Source organism: Nothobranchius furzeri, chromosome 2 (genome assembly GCF_043380555.1).
Source record: "Nothobranchius furzeri strain GRZ-AD chromosome 2, NfurGRZ-RIMD1, whole genome shotgun sequence".
In the NCBI taxonomy this organism is placed as follows: Eukaryota; Metazoa; Chordata; class Actinopteri; order Cyprinodontiformes; family Nothobranchiidae; genus Nothobranchius; species Nothobranchius furzeri.
In genome coordinates, this window is record NC_091742.1 from 96,919,594 (window position 1) to 96,937,466 (window position 17,873).

General features: G+C 45.4%; 1 protein-coding gene across 2 annotated transcripts in view; it reads left to right on the forward strand.

Moving 5' to 3' along the window:
- The first annotated feature begins 12,117 nt into the window (after positions 1-12,117).
- LOC129154107 (zinc finger protein 892-like) overlaps positions 12,118-17,873 on the forward strand; it is a 338,014-nt gene continuing 332,258 nt past the window's right edge. The window contains exons 1-2 of one of the 2 annotated variants that reach the window (XM_070548459.1): positions 12,118-12,747; positions 13,257-13,619. In XM_070548459.1, coding sequence (XP_070404560.1) covers positions 12,576-12,747; positions 13,257-13,619 — 535 coding nt within the window. In that variant the 5' untranslated portion in view covers positions 12,118-12,575. The remainder of the gene's footprint in view (positions 12,748-13,256; positions 13,620-17,873) is intronic. The other variant, XM_070548458.1, reaches the window with a different exon arrangement.

Consider the following 17,873-nt stretch of genomic DNA (forward strand, 5'->3'; position numbering starts at 1 on the left):
AAGATAAAATATGATCATAGACACTATTGAGACGTCATTTATGAAATACAAGTTATTTTTGTTCACCATTACTTCAACCAAATAATAAGATGCATGGATTTGAGGAACCACACTGTCTCATGCAGTCCTAAATGTGTAACACACACACACACACACACACACACACACACACACACACACACACACACACACACACACACACACACACACACACACACACACACACACACACCACTTTACCAAACCCTAACTTTTAAATGCCTTTTTAAAGTGTATTTGAAGTATCTTCCAGTTCTTTTTCTACCACAAGGTGTGCACCAGCACCAAAGAGCAGACATGAAGAAGATAAGTATTAAACTACTGTAGGGGGTCTGGGGGCATGCCCCCCAGGAAGAAAAATTTGGACATTTTAAATTTAAAGACATCAGTCTGGTACAATATGAGAAAAAGCTCAAAAACATGGAACCTGTTTTTGGAAGAAGCTGTTCTTGAGGAATAAGAAAATGAAAGAACAACATTTTGTTTTACTCCATTTCCACGCGTCATAAAGTCCGTCTTTTTCTTTCACCTGTGGTGGATGGGTTTCTGTAGGAGGTACTGGTGGATGGTGTTCTGTTGGAGGTGCTGGTGGGTCGAGTCCTGTTGGAGATGCTAGTGGGTCGAGTCCTGTTTGAGGTGCTGGTGGGTCGAGTCCTGTTTGAGGTGCTGGTGGGTCGAGTCCTGTTGGAGGTACTGGTGGATGGTGTTCTGTTGGAGGTGCTGGTGGATGGTGTTCTGTTGGAGGCGCTGGTGGGTCGAGTCCTGTTGGAGGCGCTGGTGGGTCGAGTCCTGTTTGAGGTGCTGGTGGGTCGAGTCCTGTTTGAGGCGCTGGTGGGTCGAGTCCTGTTGGAGGCGCTGGTGGGTCGAGTCCTGTTGGAGGCGCTGGTGGGTCGAGTCCTGTTTGAGGTGCTGGTGGGTCGAGTCCTGTTGGAGGCGCTGGTGGGTCGAGTCCTGTTGGAGGCGCTGGTGGGTCGAGTCCTGTTGGAGGTGCTGGTGGGTCGAGTCCTGTTGGAGACCACGCTGGAGTGAGTCCTGAAGCGGTGTTTGGGTCCTGAACGTGCTGCTTGGGCCTTGTTGGATACAGCTTTTGATTCACGCTGCTCTGGCCGTTCACCTCCTGGCGCTGTGCATCATGGAGGAAATTTACAGGTTGATGCCGGTAAACACAGAGGTATGTGTATCGCTTCCAAATGGAGGAAAGACCATTGCTGATGATCATGTGCACGCTAACTCCAGCTCAAACAAATAAAAGGAATAAATAGACTGACTCTTAAAGCCGTAAAGGAGACATATCATCCTTTTAAATTCTTCATTTTTACATCTAAATCATTCAGTTGGGGTCTAAACTCAGTGTAACTGCAGTTCTTTGTCTGATTTCCTCATTATTGCTGCTCTACAGACCCCTCATCTACCCCTGTTCTGAGGAGAGTCTGAGAATGAGCCGTTTTTGGGTACTGTCTCTTTAAATCTGGAGAAGGAGCTGCAAACTCTGCCCCCCTCCACAGAGCAGACCTACTCCCTCCCCCAGTCAGACTTTGTAGTTCTATGGAGCTGTTGCCTTGCAGCAAGTAGGTCCTGGGTTTGTCTCCCGGCCCGAGGCCTTTCTGCATGGAGTTAGCATGTTCTCCCTGTGCATGTGTGGGTTCTCTCCGGGTCCTCCTGCTTCCTCCCACAGTCCAAAAACATGACAGTCAGGTTGATTGGTCTGTCTAAATCATCCTTAGGTGTGAGAGTGTGTGTGTCCAGGCACTCTGTCCAGGGTGTACATCGCCTGATTGCCCAATGACCGCTGGAGATAGGCACCAGCACCCCCGCGACCCTACATGGACAAGCGGGTTCATAAAATGGATGGATGGATGGACTTAGCAGTTGTAAAGTTGTCGTCTTCCTCCGCTTATCCGGGTCCGGGGGTACTATCCCAACTAGGGAGCTCCAGACCGTCCTCTCCCCGGCCTTCTCCATCAGCTCCTCCGGCAGGACCCCAAGGCGTTCCCGGACCAGATTGGAGATGTAACCTCTCCAACGTGTCCTGGGTCAACCCGGGGGCCTTCTGCCGGCAGGACATGCCCGAAACACCTCCCCGGGGAGGCGTCCAGGAGGCATCCTGACCAGATGCCCTAACCACCTCAGCTGGCTCCTTTCGATCCGGAGGAGCAGCGGTTCTACTCCGAGTCCCTCCCGAATGTCCGAGCTCCTCACCCTATCTCTAAGGCTGAGCCCGGCCACCCTACGGAGGAAACTCATTTCGGCCGCTTGTATCCGCGATCTCGTTCTTTCGTTCATTACCCAAAGCTCATGACCATAGGTGAGGATTGGGACGTAGATGGATCGGTAAATCGAGAGCCTGGCTTTCTGGCTCAGCTCCCTCTTCACCACGACAGATCGGCTCAGCGTCCGCATCACTGCAGACGCTGAACCAGTCCGCCTGTCGATCTCCCGATCCCTCCTACCCTCACTCGTGAACAAGACCCCGAGATACTTAAACTCCTCCACTTGAGGTAGGACCTCTCTCCCGATCCGGAGTTGGCAAGCCACCCATTTCCGGTCGAGAACCATGGTCTCAGATTTGGAGGTGCTGATCCTCATCCCAGCTGCTTCACACTCGGCCATGAACCTACCCAGCAAGAGCTGAAGGTCAGAGCTGGATGAAGCTAGGAGGACCACATCATCCGCAAAAAGCAGAGACGAGATTCTCCTGCCACCACACTCGACACACTCCACACCACGGCTGCGCCTAGAAATTATGTCCATAAAGGTAATGAACAGAACCGGTGACAAAGAGCAGCCCTGGCGGAGTCCAACCCTCACCGGGAACAGGTCCCACTTACTACCGGCTATGCGGACCAAACTTACGCTTCTCTGGTAAAGGGACTGAATGGCCCTTAACAGAAAGCCACCCACCCCATACTCCTGGAGCGTCCCCCACAGGGTGCCCCAGTTAGAAAGTGAAAATGAAAATGTTTATGTTAATGCATTTTCATTTTCAGATTTGACATTTCAAATAGAATTTTGTTACACATTTGCTGGAGTGTTATTAGAAAATTAAATCTCAAATGTCTTTTTCTTTATACTTTTCATGAAATCACAGATTAAGCCATGATGAAGAAGAAAATTAAAAAGCAGTTTGGAGAAATGCTTCTTCATTTTAATTGTGAGTCACACTAAGCAGTTGTGAAGTGAGAATGAAAACGCATTTCTGCTCATGTATTTTCATTTTCAGATTTGACATTTCAAATAGAATTTAGTTACATTTTTGCTGGAGTGTTATTAGAAAATTCAACATTAAATGTTTTTTTCTTTATACTTTTCATGATGTCACAGAATAAGCAATGACGAAGAAAAACATTAAAAGAAGTTTGGAAGATTGCTTATTAATTTTATTTATGAGTAAAATTTGGCAGTTCTAATGTGAAAATTAAAAATTATTTCTGCTACTGCATAATCATTTAATTCTGTTATACATATGCTTCCACATGATTCTTCCTTACTTTCATGTCTTATCCAAAGAATTCCAGTAATTGAGAAAAAAAAATGTTTTACACAAGATTTTATAAACTAACAGGACACACTGTCAGTAAACTTGGAAAAATGTAAAATAAAACAAGAAAAGGGGTCCAGAGAGCTGCAGAGTGAGTCAGGGATAGGTTTGTACTACGTGCCTGAAAAGAAATCTGTCCTAAAGGCAAAATTCAAAAGCAGCGAGACTCCCACTTGGAAGTCTTTCACTGTTTTTGGAGCTGGCCATTAAGAAAATTGGCAATATTAGTTAAAAAAATATCATTTCCCTTATTTGTGAAATGTCTGGACTGTCGTGTCTGATGTGAGGATGCACAACAACTGCACCATTTAATTAGAAATAAGTGTAGCCATAACACTGTTGACAAAACTCCAGTCTTGTCCAATTTTGGAGGTTTTACACCTGCCCTCCAGCTACACCTTTAGGTGATGGATGAGAAGAAGATGACCATATGAGGGTGCAGAAGGTGAAGCTGGTGGAGGTCCTTCTCCATCATGTTGACCAGCATCACACTGCTGACCACCCCCATGTCATGGCCGCCACAGTGGATGAGAAGGACATCAGGAGCTGCTCTTCCTCACAGGGAGCGGAAAAAGAAGGGGAGAAGGTCTTTCCACCTCAGTCCGCCCCAACCGAACCAGGAGACACGGACTTCAGGGAGGCCAAGCTACACCTGCTGCTTTGTGTAGCTGATGTTGAAGACTCAGGCAGCGGCTTGAGACGACTCATGTCGTGATTTGGCGCTATATAAATAAACTTGAATGTTGCGCCTCTCAGAGTAAGGACTCCAAAGCGCTTTACACTACAGTGTATCATTCATCCATTCACACACACATTCACACACTGATGATGATTCAAAATTGTATTCAATTCATAAATACTGTATTAATCCCAGAGGGAAGTTCAACTGTTTCAGTACACACAATTCCAAGATCAGACATACATACATAGACACATGACAAGAATTGGTGACTGTGGTCATTCGCAACACGAGTCGCACTACCGTTATAGATCAAGAGGGTTTATATGAGGATAGAGTCAGGGGGAGGGAAAAAAGGCACTTCAGAGTTACTCCAGACAGAGAGGAAAGCTTTGTTATGCGAAAACACACCTCAGACAGATATGCACACAGACTTCAGACGATACACAACATAAGTGTCCACTAGGTGGGGAGGTAGGGTTGGGACCGTCCTCACTTCAGAGAATGCAGCTGCATGAGTAGCGCTCATCACCTTCGTTTGGGCAGGGGAGGGAGGTAATTAATTGGGTTAGAGATCACATTGACTCCTAGATACTGTTGCACAGCCTTCACCGGTTAGAGTCCCGCCCAGGCTGGGATAGGGAGAAAGACTTGAATCTGCACCAAAGGGCCTTGAGTGTCTGTTAGTGCCTGTTTTTGTCTTCTTAAACTTTTGCTTTGCACCATCTTCCTTTGCGAAAAGAGAAGGAAACTCATCTGTGAGTAATCCTGTGTCTAGTAGCTCCAGTTTGGGCCAACTTAAAACAATGAGTGCAATCAGGGGCTGTGAATGAGCTGTTTCTCCCCTCCCTGAAAGCACTCATCAGGTGATCTAGGTCTCAACCATTGCAGTCAGCTGCTGCATGAACACCTGTTTCCAACTAGTAGCACAGCATAAGTTTGGTGGCATTACTGAAGCATCAGCAGAAGCGTTAGCCCTTGTGTCTCCGCCCTCCGGTGTGAAGACACTACGGGGTAAAGACATGTGTCTACCTGTGCGTGTCCGCAGAGCAGGTACACAGAGCAAACAAACTCGACCCAGACACCGCTCCATCGACGTCTTGCAAAATGTGCCATTATATAATGTGCCCTTACCTGTGATCACTGGCTTCAGAGGAAGGTCACACACCGCAAACCGCTTTCGCAACCTTCAAAACCTCTGCTCGCTAAAACCAACTCCCCCCGAAGACACCCATCTGTCTATGGGACTTTGGAACTGCCAATCAGCTGTAAACAAAGCAGACTTCATTACCGCATATGCAAACCACCTGTCACTCGATGCACTGGCTCTCATTGAGACCTGGATCAAACCATGTGACAATGCTACCCCATCTGCTCTCTCAATTGACCACACTTTCTCCCACACTTCTCGTGCATCTGGCCGAGGTGGTGGAACGGGCATGTTAATTCCCAACAAATGGATATATAGTCAGTTGCTACCCATCACTAAATACAACTCCTTTGAATACCATACCATCCAGGTAACTGTACCGAAAAAATTCTTTTTGGTTGTCATATATCACCAACCAGGTCAACTCGTAGACTTTCTTGATGAACTCAACACCCTGCTCTCCTCCATTCCTGAGCACGAATGTCCCACAACGGTCCTTGGAGACATGAATATTCACCTGGACAATCCCAGCTCATCAGGCTTCCTGTCACTAATGTCATCATTTGATCTAAAACTAGTACAAAGTCCTCCAACTCACAAAGCTGGAAAAGCACTTGACCTCATTTTCACCAGAAACCGTACCATAGACACAATCTCTGTCACACCGCTGCATCTTGCCGATCATTACTTATCTGTTTCAGCACGACTCTACAAGGGAGGTCCACTGCTTCCTCCCCAATGGTCTCATTCCACCGCAACCTCCGCAATCTGGTACCCAACCACTTCTCCTCTCTTGTTGCCTCCACTCTTCCATCTCCCAGCACATTCTCTGCTTATCAAGTGAATGATGCCACCGAGTCACTCTGCTCCACACTCTGCTCTTGTCTTAACAACTTGTGCCCTTTAGCCACTAGACCTGCTAGAGCCTCTCAGTCGCACCCTTGGCTAAATGATATGCTCCGATCTCTACGCACCAATCTTACCATACCTAACACAACATGCCACCCAGCTCCTGGTGCAATCTACTGTCATCTCCCGCATACTCCGGGCATTGCAGTAATCTCTCGATTATAGTATCATATCTAGCTAAATTTTCCCTGTAGTTTCATAGGTTCAGGTTTTCTTCTAGGTTCCTTCCTTGGTCCTTCCCCACCAGTTTATTAGTTCTCCTTTCCTCCTTAGATCATTAGTTATTTGTCTTGTTCTTCTAGTCTTTAGGTTTGGTTATTATTTATAGGTCATGTTTTATTTCCCCACCTCACCTTAGTTTCCTCTCCCTGATTAGTAAATTGATTTCACCTGTTTTCTCTCTCCCCACACACCTGCAGCTCATCTCCCAATCATCCTGCCCCTGTGTATAAAACCCTGTCTGCATCTCAATGAGTTGTTGGTCCATTGTCCTTGTAAGCATTGTTTGTTCCCCCCCCCCCCCCAAAAAAAAAAAAACTAGAAAATTGGAGAAAACATGGCGCTCTACGGACCATGAGGAGGCCTACCTATCCTGGAAAAATAGTCTTGTGCTTTATAAAAAAATAAGCTTCGACAAACTAGAACTGCTTATTTCTCAGCGTTAATTGAGGAGAATAAAAATAATCCTACATTTCTTTTCAGTACAGTTGCCAAACTTACACAGAATCATAGCTCTGAACCATCCAATGGCGGTTTTAAACAGGGGCCCACAGGGGCCTGGGCCCCTGTAGAACTGGCCCTGGCCCCTGTTATGGCCCCTGTGCTGAAGAGATCGGAAATTTTTTCGCGCGCTGCCTCGGAGACGGGAACTAATGCGCTGCAGCGTTTCACACGGAGCCTTTAAAGCGCAGCACACTCTGTGGACAGAACTGTTTACCCGGTGGATTTTTGAATAAAAGATTAAAAATAGTTTAAATGGGACCCGAATAAGTTCTTGAGGACGCCAAATGGAAAAGACGCTAAGAGACGAAGGTAAGCAGTACAGTTTATTTTCCTGACATCAGTGTTTTGATCGTAGTCGCGCGTTTCTGTTATTTACTTTTAAGTTTCTAACTGAGTCTATCCACAGTTAATACTGATTTGTTGTTCCTTTGTAACATTAACTGTAAAATAAAAAAGAAGTTGCTGCATTTTAAGCCTTAGACACGTTGAGATTAGATCACAGTATTCATTTATCTATGACTTTCTCGCAGCACTGACTGGAAGCATCAGCGGCCATGAAAAGAAAAATGGACATTTTATCCTTTTTTTACCGCTGTTAATAAAGAACAGCGTAGACCGAGAAAGGATGGAAGTCACGAGGGAGCTGAGAAGCAGGATGAAAGAGAGAAGGAGGAGTTGGTTGGAGAGGAACCAGAGAGGTCAGAGACTGTCCACCCTGAGAGTGAGGAGGAGGAAGATGTAGGCTGTGAGGGAGAGAGTGAGGAGGAAGATGTAGGCTGTGAGGGAGAGAGTGAGGAGCAAAAAGAGGGACATCTTCTGTCATGTGCACCGTGTACACTACCGTCAGGTTTGTGGGTGTTGAACAAACCCCTCTGTGATTGCAGCTCATATTGTGTGTAAAATGCATTTGAGGCATGCTGACTCTGGACCAAAATTTCTGTTGTTTATATTTAATAAATAGATAAAATAAGACTCTGAATTAACTAATTATGACTTTTATCCTCATACTAACATTCATTTTCTTTCAGATATCAGCAAGTGCAAGGATGACCCACCTACTCAGCGTCATTTGAGGACATTTCCAGGGACATTAATAGGAGACAGAAGACGCAGCTTTCAGCCAAGCTGGTATGAAAGTCATCCTTGGGTTGAATATTCTGTTACTATGGACTCTACTTATTGTCATGCATGCAGACATTTTAGCTCACCAAGTAGCGCAGGAAGTGTGTTTGACTCACCATGTGGATTTAGGAACTGGAAAAAAGCAACTGAGAGAGGAGGAGGGGGTTTTCAGTACGTGCAAAGTCTGAAAGGCATAAGGATTCAATGATAGCGTGGAGGGACTACCAGAGGGCTGTGGAAGCTAATACAACACTGGCTAATGTACTCGACAAGGAACTCAGTAAAAAGGTTAAAGAAAATCGTGAGTATATCAAAACAATTGGTGAAGTGATTTTGCTTACGTGTGTGTGTGTGTGTGTGTGTGTGTTGACTACAAAAAGCAAATTGTATTGTGCAGATATTTTATTTGTTTGAATGTTTATTTTTCATATGTACAGTTCATATAATCTTCAAATAAAGTCACAAACTATAATAATCAACTAGAATTATTTTTTTACTCAAGTCTCATGTTGCAGTGAAGCATTCAGAATTGTTATCTGAGTACCATAAAAACATGCCAGTTTTACTTTCACAAGTAAACCATTACTGCATTCACTGTAATAGTTTACTTGTTCATTGTCTTTTATTATGAATTTATTTTTCTTGCGCCCCCATGAAAAAATACAGGCCCCACTGTGTTCCCCCTGGAAAATTTGGTCTAGAACCGCCCCTGTCAGTAACTGAGTGGTGTCGGATGCATCCGTGCTTTCATCGCAGGCTAACGAGAAAAAGTCAGACTCAGTTCCTTTTACCTCTAACTGTCTCTAAATATCTGATGAAACGTCTTCAATTCTCCGTACCACAGTGTTACGAGCCAGGCAAATATTGGCAAACTCTTGCTTCTTGGAGGGACAAATTTTCTCAACAATTGTCATCACACAGTCTTTAATAAATTCACCCTCAGTGAAAGGTTTGCAGTGCTTTGCAGTCAGCGTTGCCACCTCGTAGCTTGCCTTTGTAGCATTTTCATTTGACTCACGGGCTCTTGTGAAAAAGCGCTGCTGTGCCGTTAAAACAGCTTCCATTGCTTCACTTTTTCACCGCGTTCGTTCCCAGTTAGCTTGTCGTAGCTAGCATGTTTCGTCTGGTTGTGCCTCTTGATGTTGGATTCCTTGAAAACAGCCACAGTCTCTTGGAAAATTAGGCAGACACAGTTGTTTCGTATTTCAGTGAAAAAATAATCCAATTTCCACCTGTCCTGGAAGCGGCGGCCCTCGCAGTCAACTTTCCGTTTCTTGTTTACAGTCGCCATGTTAGAAATGGACGGGGCTGAAATGATCACACAATGCCAAGGGCACGGCAGCCACAGCGCTACTGCCATCTTCTGGTGAAAAGTAAAATAGCTTTTTTGTACACGTATTTTATACTGTGGTCAACAGTGTGGCGGGCTGCATATTATGGATTTTATGATAGAGGCCGCGGGCCAGTAAAAATTTGACCACGGGCCGCAATTTGGACATGTCTGATTTAGAGACTTGTCATAATCCCCCCACCCCCCGCCACAGCTGGAAAAATTCCTAGAGGAAACACTGTTATTTCCCTTTTTATTTAAATTTTTAACAACAGATCACTTCTGTGAGGTAGCTTGAACAATCAAGTCATAAATAACATAAACTCTTCACTTTTGGACTTTATTGCAAATAGGGTTGTCACGGTAACCGGTATAGCGGTAAACCCCGGTAAAAAAAAGTTGACAATAAAAGTAACCGTCCAGTTTTTAAAAAACTAAATTATCTCGGTGGGTTTACCGTGGCCGCGGTTTCGGCGCGGTGACCCTTACCAGCCACCGTCGCTTCAGCTGAAGTTCCCGCGGCGCACACTTTTTAGTTTGCAATGGCACCAAAACTTTGAAGCTGAAATAATGGCCGAAGGAGGAGACGGCAGCGCCCAGGACATCCATCAGCCCTCAAAGAAGACTAAATCGGAAGTATGGGCATATTTTGGATTTCTGAAAAATGCTGAGGGACGGTTAATAGAAGACGGCTATCCCGTTTGCAGAACGTGCAGGAAACAAGTGTCTGCAAAAGGCAGCAACACTTCGAATCTAATGGCACATCTGCGTGACCATCACCCACGTCTCTACAGCCAGTGCAAGGTAAGTTAACATTAGCATTTTAGCTTAAATGCATGACGTGAGGACTTTTGGCTGAGGGAGAATGCAACGAGTCACTATAGACTGCAGCCGCAGCGTCCTCTGCCAGCATTTAAACCGTGTCACGGACACCCTGTTGCTGGATGAAGCATCTTATTTGTTGATGATGAAGAGAAATATACAATTAGTTCCTTGTCATTGATTTGTTTACTTATTCAATGCCATTTATACTTGAACATTTGGATTTGATTACATAGTGTAGTAGTTATTTTAGTAATTTGTTTAAAGTGGCCATTTATTTTAAATACATATTTTTTTAAGGTTGACTTGTACAGTGCTCAAGTCAAGTGTGGACTGGAGTTTTAGATTTTCATTTTGATAATGAAGAAAACAAGTATATGAGAAAACAAGTGGTGTTTCTTTGATTTGTTTACATATTGTTTATGTTTTGAATGTTTGGATTTGTATCATTTAAACCTGCACTGACTACTGTAACATGTTCCAGAAAAAGAAGCTATTTGTTCCTTTACTTGTGAAAAGTTGCACTTTTGCTAAGGCTTTGTGTTATTTTAGGTTTAATAAACACTGTTAAACCTTTTCTAAACTATTTCAGTTTGTGTAGAACAGGACTATCAATGCTTTCTGAATATATGCAACACCGTTTAAAAAATACCGCGATAATACCGAAAACCGTGATAATTTTGGTCACAATAACCGTGAGGTTAAATTTTCATACCGTGACAACCCTAATTGCAAATATAAAAACAGATAGCAGGGATACCTGGCAGGGGTCTATTTTGCCTTGGCCCCTAAAATGCTTAGATACGCTCCTGGGCATGGGACAGAGTTTTGAAGATGATCTGAATTGTATCAACTATATAAATACTACATGCTGATAAATTATTGCTTTATACAGGTACAGACGTGTAGTGGGATCAATCTACCTACATTTTATTTTTTTAAGAACTTTGTTTTGTTTTCTTGGTTTTTATTTTCCTCTCTTCCTGTCGTGTCTGTCTCTGCTCTTCCTGCATCTCCCAGTCCTCCAGAAAAACTCCTGCCTGCTTCCTTCTTTTTCACCTCACAAATAACTTTTTAACTAGCAGATCAAATTGATCTATTGACTGCAAAAAAAGCGGAGTATGCGCCGCACTGCCCGGCTGAGCCAGTGACGAGCGCTGCAGCGCGAGCGCGTCCACACGTCATGCTCAAATACAGACAGAACTTACCAGAGAGAAAATGAAAGGACACTAATGACTGTGTGACGCCACTTAGAAACTTAGAAAATGTTACTGTGGCCGTGTGCAGAACGCAGCTGGAGTTCATGAATAATCAGCGGTCTGCCTGCCGCTCTGCTCTAAAGAATCCCGCTACGCTGAGTCCAAGTAAATAATATAATAAAGGTGGAAACTGGATCTCTTTTGTGCTCCTTCTGGGTGTGTAAGTTAAGGGCATCAGGGGAGCCTGACAACCTTTAAGGAGAACCAAGTTGCTCTCCTGTAATTTGAACCCAGTATCCGACTCCGAATCGGGGCTTGGATCGGGAAGTAAAGCCCGAGTCCCGATCAGTCTGAAACCACGTGATCAGGGCTAATTTCTGATCATGTGATCGGATTGGGACATCCCTATCATCCACATAAAGCCGAGATGAGGTTCTCCAGCCACCAAACTCTTTTATTTTGAAGGTGCCGCTAACAGGATGTGATGTGTGGAGTGTTAAGAGGGAAGAGAGGGGACAAAGTAGCTGGAGTGTGTAAAACGGAACTAATGGTTGCATTAAACACTGACCCTGATGGTTCACAGCTATCGTCCGCCCTTGTGTGAAAACAGCTTTACATCCTCTCTATTCTCTCTTCCCATCTAACACTTTATAAATAAACTGAACTGAACTAAGAACATCAGGAGGGATGAAATAATTTGTTCCTCCAGAGAACTGATTGTTGAATTCCAGTAACAGATGGATCTTTTTTCTCTTTGTCCCTAAAAACCTGCAGCTGTGTGATTCCAGCTAAATCTGCTCTGTTGATCGTTTCCCTCAGATCTTCAAGTTTCTCTTTCCACTGTTATTAGTCTCATTCTGTCACCTTTTGACCTGAACCTGTGTTCCACACCTTCATCTCTTCCTTGTTGTTGCTGGTCCAACTCCAGTCCAGTAGGTGGCGCTAACGCGCCTTCACGCTGCCACATGACCGGAAGCTGTTATCAGAGCTAGCTTGCTGTTAGCTGCCAGCGCTAGCTTGCTGTGCTGGTGTGTGAGGGGAACCTCTGAGGCTCTGCAGCAACAATGTCTTCAGCTCAGTCTCTGAGAGAGGTGATCAGAGAGCGGCTAACTGCTGCTGCTGCAGAAATCTTCTCCGAGTTTGAAAAAACCATCGTCCGCTACGAGGAAGAGATCGATCGTCAGCGCAGACTGCTGGAGATCAGCTGGAAACCACAGATCAACTTACACAGAATAGGTATGAAACAGCAGCGGGACTCATGTGGTTTTACTGAGGACACAATCTCAGGACAGTCTGCTTGGATCCGTTTGCTGTTCTGAAGCTTTTTGACCCAACTGAGCTGAAATCAGTCTGCGGTCAACTTTGTTCCACTTTAGAGAAACAAATCAATAACATTTCAGGGATTTTGGGAAGTTTTCATTTTCAGGAACTCCACTAAATCAGTTTAAAAGAGACAAACTTTAAAGACTCGGTGAACGTTTCCAGCTGATGTTCTACAATCAGAGACTTGTTAAACGAGTCAGTCTGATAGATACTGAGTCCAGACACACACACACACACACACACACACACACACACACACACACACACACACACACACACACACACACACACACACACACACACACAGGTTAAGACTTCATTGTTTTCTGAAACATCTTCAGATGCATCAGATGGTTCAAGTGAAGTGTGCTTTCTTATTGTCACATGACTCAGCTTTTAGTTTGGTCTGTTTGTCTGTCCAGAACTCCCACTGCATTATGTCAGGATAGATGAGGAGGTTCTGAATGACCAGCAGCTCTGGAACCAGGAGAGGACCTCCAGTTTGGAGCAGGAACAAGCAGAACCTTTACAGGAGGGACCAGAACCTCCACAGATGAAAGTGGAGCAGGATGAGCCAGAACGTTTGCAGATTGTAAAACAAGAGGAGCTCTGCATCAGTCAGGATGAAGAGCAGTGTGTACTGAAGCAGGAGACGGTGACCTCCCTTGTGACTCCTGCTGGTGAGGAAAGAGACCACGATGAAGCAGAACCAGACAGACACCAACTCCTTTTGTCACTGTTTCCTGAGGCTGAGATCAGAGCTGCTGCTGCTCCGGGGTCAACAGGTGAGGGGGGGTGCTATGTTTGTTTTCCTTACTGTGATGTCACAATAAGGGACTTCTTGAAACTGCTCATTTTAGGCAAATCAGCTTTATTTTAGGGCTGCCTTTTATGTGACGACTTTAGTCAAATAAAAGGCAAATCTGCAGCGAGGCTCCTAACTGGAGCAAACGGAAGAGCTCACATCACTCCTATTCTAACGTCTCTGCACTGGTTACAAGTTAACTTTAGAGTTAATTTTAGAATCCTGACTATATTTTAAGTTTGGATCTAACGCTGGTGCCGCGGTAAAATAACAAAACTGCATTCCACTATAATTGGTTATGGCTTGCTTCTTCAATGAATCATAATCATATTTCGATACATTGATTGTAATGTTTTGTAAGTGGTCACAATTAGTAAGTAAACCAACCAAATTATAAGTAAAATACATAATTTCTTGCCCAAAATTCCCATGATGCAATGCAAGAAACATTAGCATACTGAAATATAAATGACTCATGACTGGAACATACAGGGAGTGCAGAATTATTAGGCAAATGAGTATATTGTCCACATCATCCTCTTCATGCATGTTGTCTTACTCCAAGCTGTATAGGCTCGAAAGCCTACTACCAATTAAGCATATTAGGTGATGTGCATCTCTGTAATGAGAAGGGGTGTGGTCTAATGACATCAACACCCTATATCAGGTGTGCATAATTATTAGGCAACTTCCTTTCCTTTGGCAAAATGGGTCAAAAGAAGGACTTGACAGGCTCAGAAAAGTCAAAAATAGTGAGATGTCTTGCAGAGGGATGCAGCAGTCTTAAAACTGCAAAGCTTCTGAATCGTGATCATCGAACAATCAAGCGTTTCATTCAAAATAGTCAACAGGGTCACAAGAAGTGTGTGGACAAACCAAGGTGCAAAATAACTGCCCATGAACTGAGAAAAGTCAAGCGTACAGCTGCCAAGATGCCACTTGCCACCAGTTTGGCCATATTTCAGAGCTGCAACATCACTGGAGTGCCCAAAAGCACAAGGTGTGCAATACTCAGAGACATGGCCAAGGTAAGAAAGGCTGAAAGACGACCACCACTGAACAAGACACACAAGCTGAAACATCAAGACTGGGCCAAGAAATATCTCAAGACTGATTTTTCTAAGGCTTTATGGACTGATGAAATGAGAGTGAGTCTTGATGGGCCAGATGGATGGGCCCGTGGCTGGATTGGTAAAGGGCAGAGAGCTCCAGTCCGACTCAGACGCCAGCAAGGTGGAGGTGGAGTACTGGTTTGGGCTGGTATCATCAAAGATGAGCTTGTGGGGCCTTTTCGGGTTGAGGATGGAGTCGAGCTCAACTCCCAGTCCTACTGCCAGTTTCTGGAAGACACCTTCTTCAAGCAGTGGTACAGGAAGAAGTCTGCATCCTTCAAGAAAAACATGGTTTTCATGCAGGACAATGCTCCATCACACGCGTCCAAGTTCTCCACAGCGTGGCTGGCAAGCAAGGGTATAAAAGAAGAAAAACTAATGACATGGCCTCCTTGTTCACCTGATCTGAACCCCATTGAGAACCTGTGGTCCATCATCAAATGTGAGATTTACAAGGAGGGAAAACGGTACACCTCTCTAAACAGTGTCTGGGAGGCTGTGGTTGCTGCTGGACCCTAGCCAATCAGCATCCAGAATCACGATATTGGCCCAACTCTGCCTTGCCAGGTACCTCAATAGAGCATGGACTAAAAATAGGGGAGAAAGTACAGGAAAAATACCGAACCATGCCTGTGGAAACTAGTCGGGCCGATCTGCCCCAGTCTGAGTTACTCTGACTCTCTGGGAGCTGGTGGGACTTCAGGTCACGTTGTACAGGGTAGCATGAATTAAGGTTTGTGAGGATGAAGCAGGAGTTGAGTTTTTTTCCTCTATGCTCCTTCATAGCCTGATCATAAGACACTTTGTGAGCAGTCTTCAAATTATTGACTACATTTGTAATTTTGCTCTGTGGTGCAGCTACGACAGCGTAGCAAATTTTACACACCATTGTTACTTGATCCACATCTGACTCCTCGAACCCGTGATGTTTCCACATCACCGAATTCGTTTTAACTATTTTCCACGAACATCTTTCATTTTGCATCCATTATCCTCTCCTCAAAACAACTTCTGCCAAGCATTCCTCAAGTCTTCTCACTTGGTTGAGACCAAGATGGCGCCGAGGATGGTCGCCTTGGTGCTAACGTGCAGCGTGTTTTTTTGTTTATGTCTGTAAATTGTGTGTCAGCGTGCTCTTACACCCGTGAAGAGCTTCTAAACGTCAGATCATCAATGCCGACGGACCTATTTCCAGTTTTTTTAGTGGGTGTGGCGGATTTGGTCCACTTTTTTATTAAGAAAGTCAGATGCCATAGAAAAGGAAAACGTGCAGGAGTGCTCGTGCGTCTACGAAGACGCGGCTCATGCACGCCCTTACCTGGGATTTTCCTCTCCAATGTCCGCTCACTTAGTAACAAGACGGATGAACTGGCGCTGCTGATGAGACGGAACAGAGACTTTTCTTCCTCCTCTGTCATATGTTTCACGGAAACATGGCTCAGTGAGCAGATTCCGGACGGCGCGCTCCATTTGGAGGGATTCCAGCTCCTCCGCGCAGACAGACAGCGGGTCTTATCCGGAGGAAAGGCAAAAGGTGGAGGTGTCTGCTTCTACATCAACAATGCCTGGTGTTCGGATGTGACTGTGATTTCCCAGTACTGTTCTCCTGCTCTGGAATTCCTCTTCATAAACTGTAAGCCGTTCTACTCCCCACGTGAGTTCGCTTCATTCATTCTGGCCGCTGTTTACATCCCGCCGAGCGCGTACGTGCACGAAGCGCAACGTGCGCTCGCGGAGCAGATCCTAAGTGTGTAACAGACCTTTCCGGACTCTCTAGTTATTATCCTCGGCGACTTTAACAAGGCAAATCTGAGCCAGGAATTGCCTAAGTACAAACAGTTTGTTAAATGCCCGACAAGAGAGCAGAACATGCTGGACCACTGCTACACCACAGTTAGTGGAGCTTATCGAGCCGTGCAGCGAGCTGCTCTCGGCTTCTCAGACCATGCCATGATTCACCTCATCCCCTCATATAGGCAGAGGCTGAAGCTCTCCAAGCCTGCAGTGAGGACTACTAAGAAGTGGACCTGCGAGGCTGTGGAGGAGCTTCGCGTGTGTCTGGACACAACAGAATGGAACATGTTTGGATCTGCCACCGACAGCTTGGATGAATATACAGACACTGTGACATCATACATAAAATTCTGTGAGGACAGCATTATTCCAACAAAAACCAGGGTCATTTTTAACAACGATAAGCCCTGGTTCACACCCAGACTGAGACAGCTGAGGAGAGAGAAAGAAGCAGCCCACAGAGCCGAGGACAGAGAAAGCTACAAGGGTGCCAAGTACAGGTTCTCAAAAGAGTTGAAGAAGGCGAGATCTCTGTACAACAAGCGACTAAAGGAGCAGTTCTCCAACAATGACTCCGCCTCTGTCTGGAGAGGGCTCAGGCAAATCACTAACTACAAGCCCAGAGCCCAACATGCTGCTGACGACCTACAACTGGCTGAACAAGTTAACTCCTTTTATGCAAGGTTTGAAATGCAACACCCATCCCCCACACCCCCTACTGCACATGCTTCTTCAGCCACTCTGGTGTCATATGCCTCCCCCACCATCTTCACCACTGTGAATATTTCAGTCCCCACTGACCACCCCTCCCCCTCCATTACCATCTCAGTGACAGAAGAGGAAGTGCTTAGGGTTTTCCGTAAACAAAATCCTCGGAAACCCCCGGGCCCGGACGGTGTCTCCCCCGCAACCCTGAGACACTGCGCAGAGGTACTGTCTCCAATCTTCATGGACATCTTTACCATCTCCTTGGAGACCTGCCATGTTCCAGCCTGCTTTAAGCTGTCCACCATTGTTCCTGTGCCTAAGAAACCCCATGTCACTGAACTGAATGATTATAGGCCTGTGGCACTGACGTCTGTAGTCATGAAGTCTTTTGAGCGCCTGGTCCTCCCCCATCTCAAGTCCTTCACCTCCCCCCACCTGGACCCTCTGCAGTTCGCATACAGAGCCAATAGGTCTATAGACGACGCCATCAACCTGGCCCTCCACTTCATCCTGCAGCACCTGGACTCCCCGGGCACCTACGCTAGGATCCTGTTTGTGGACTTCAGCTCTGCGTTCAATACCATCCTCCCTGCTCTGCTCCAGGACAAGCTCTCCATGCT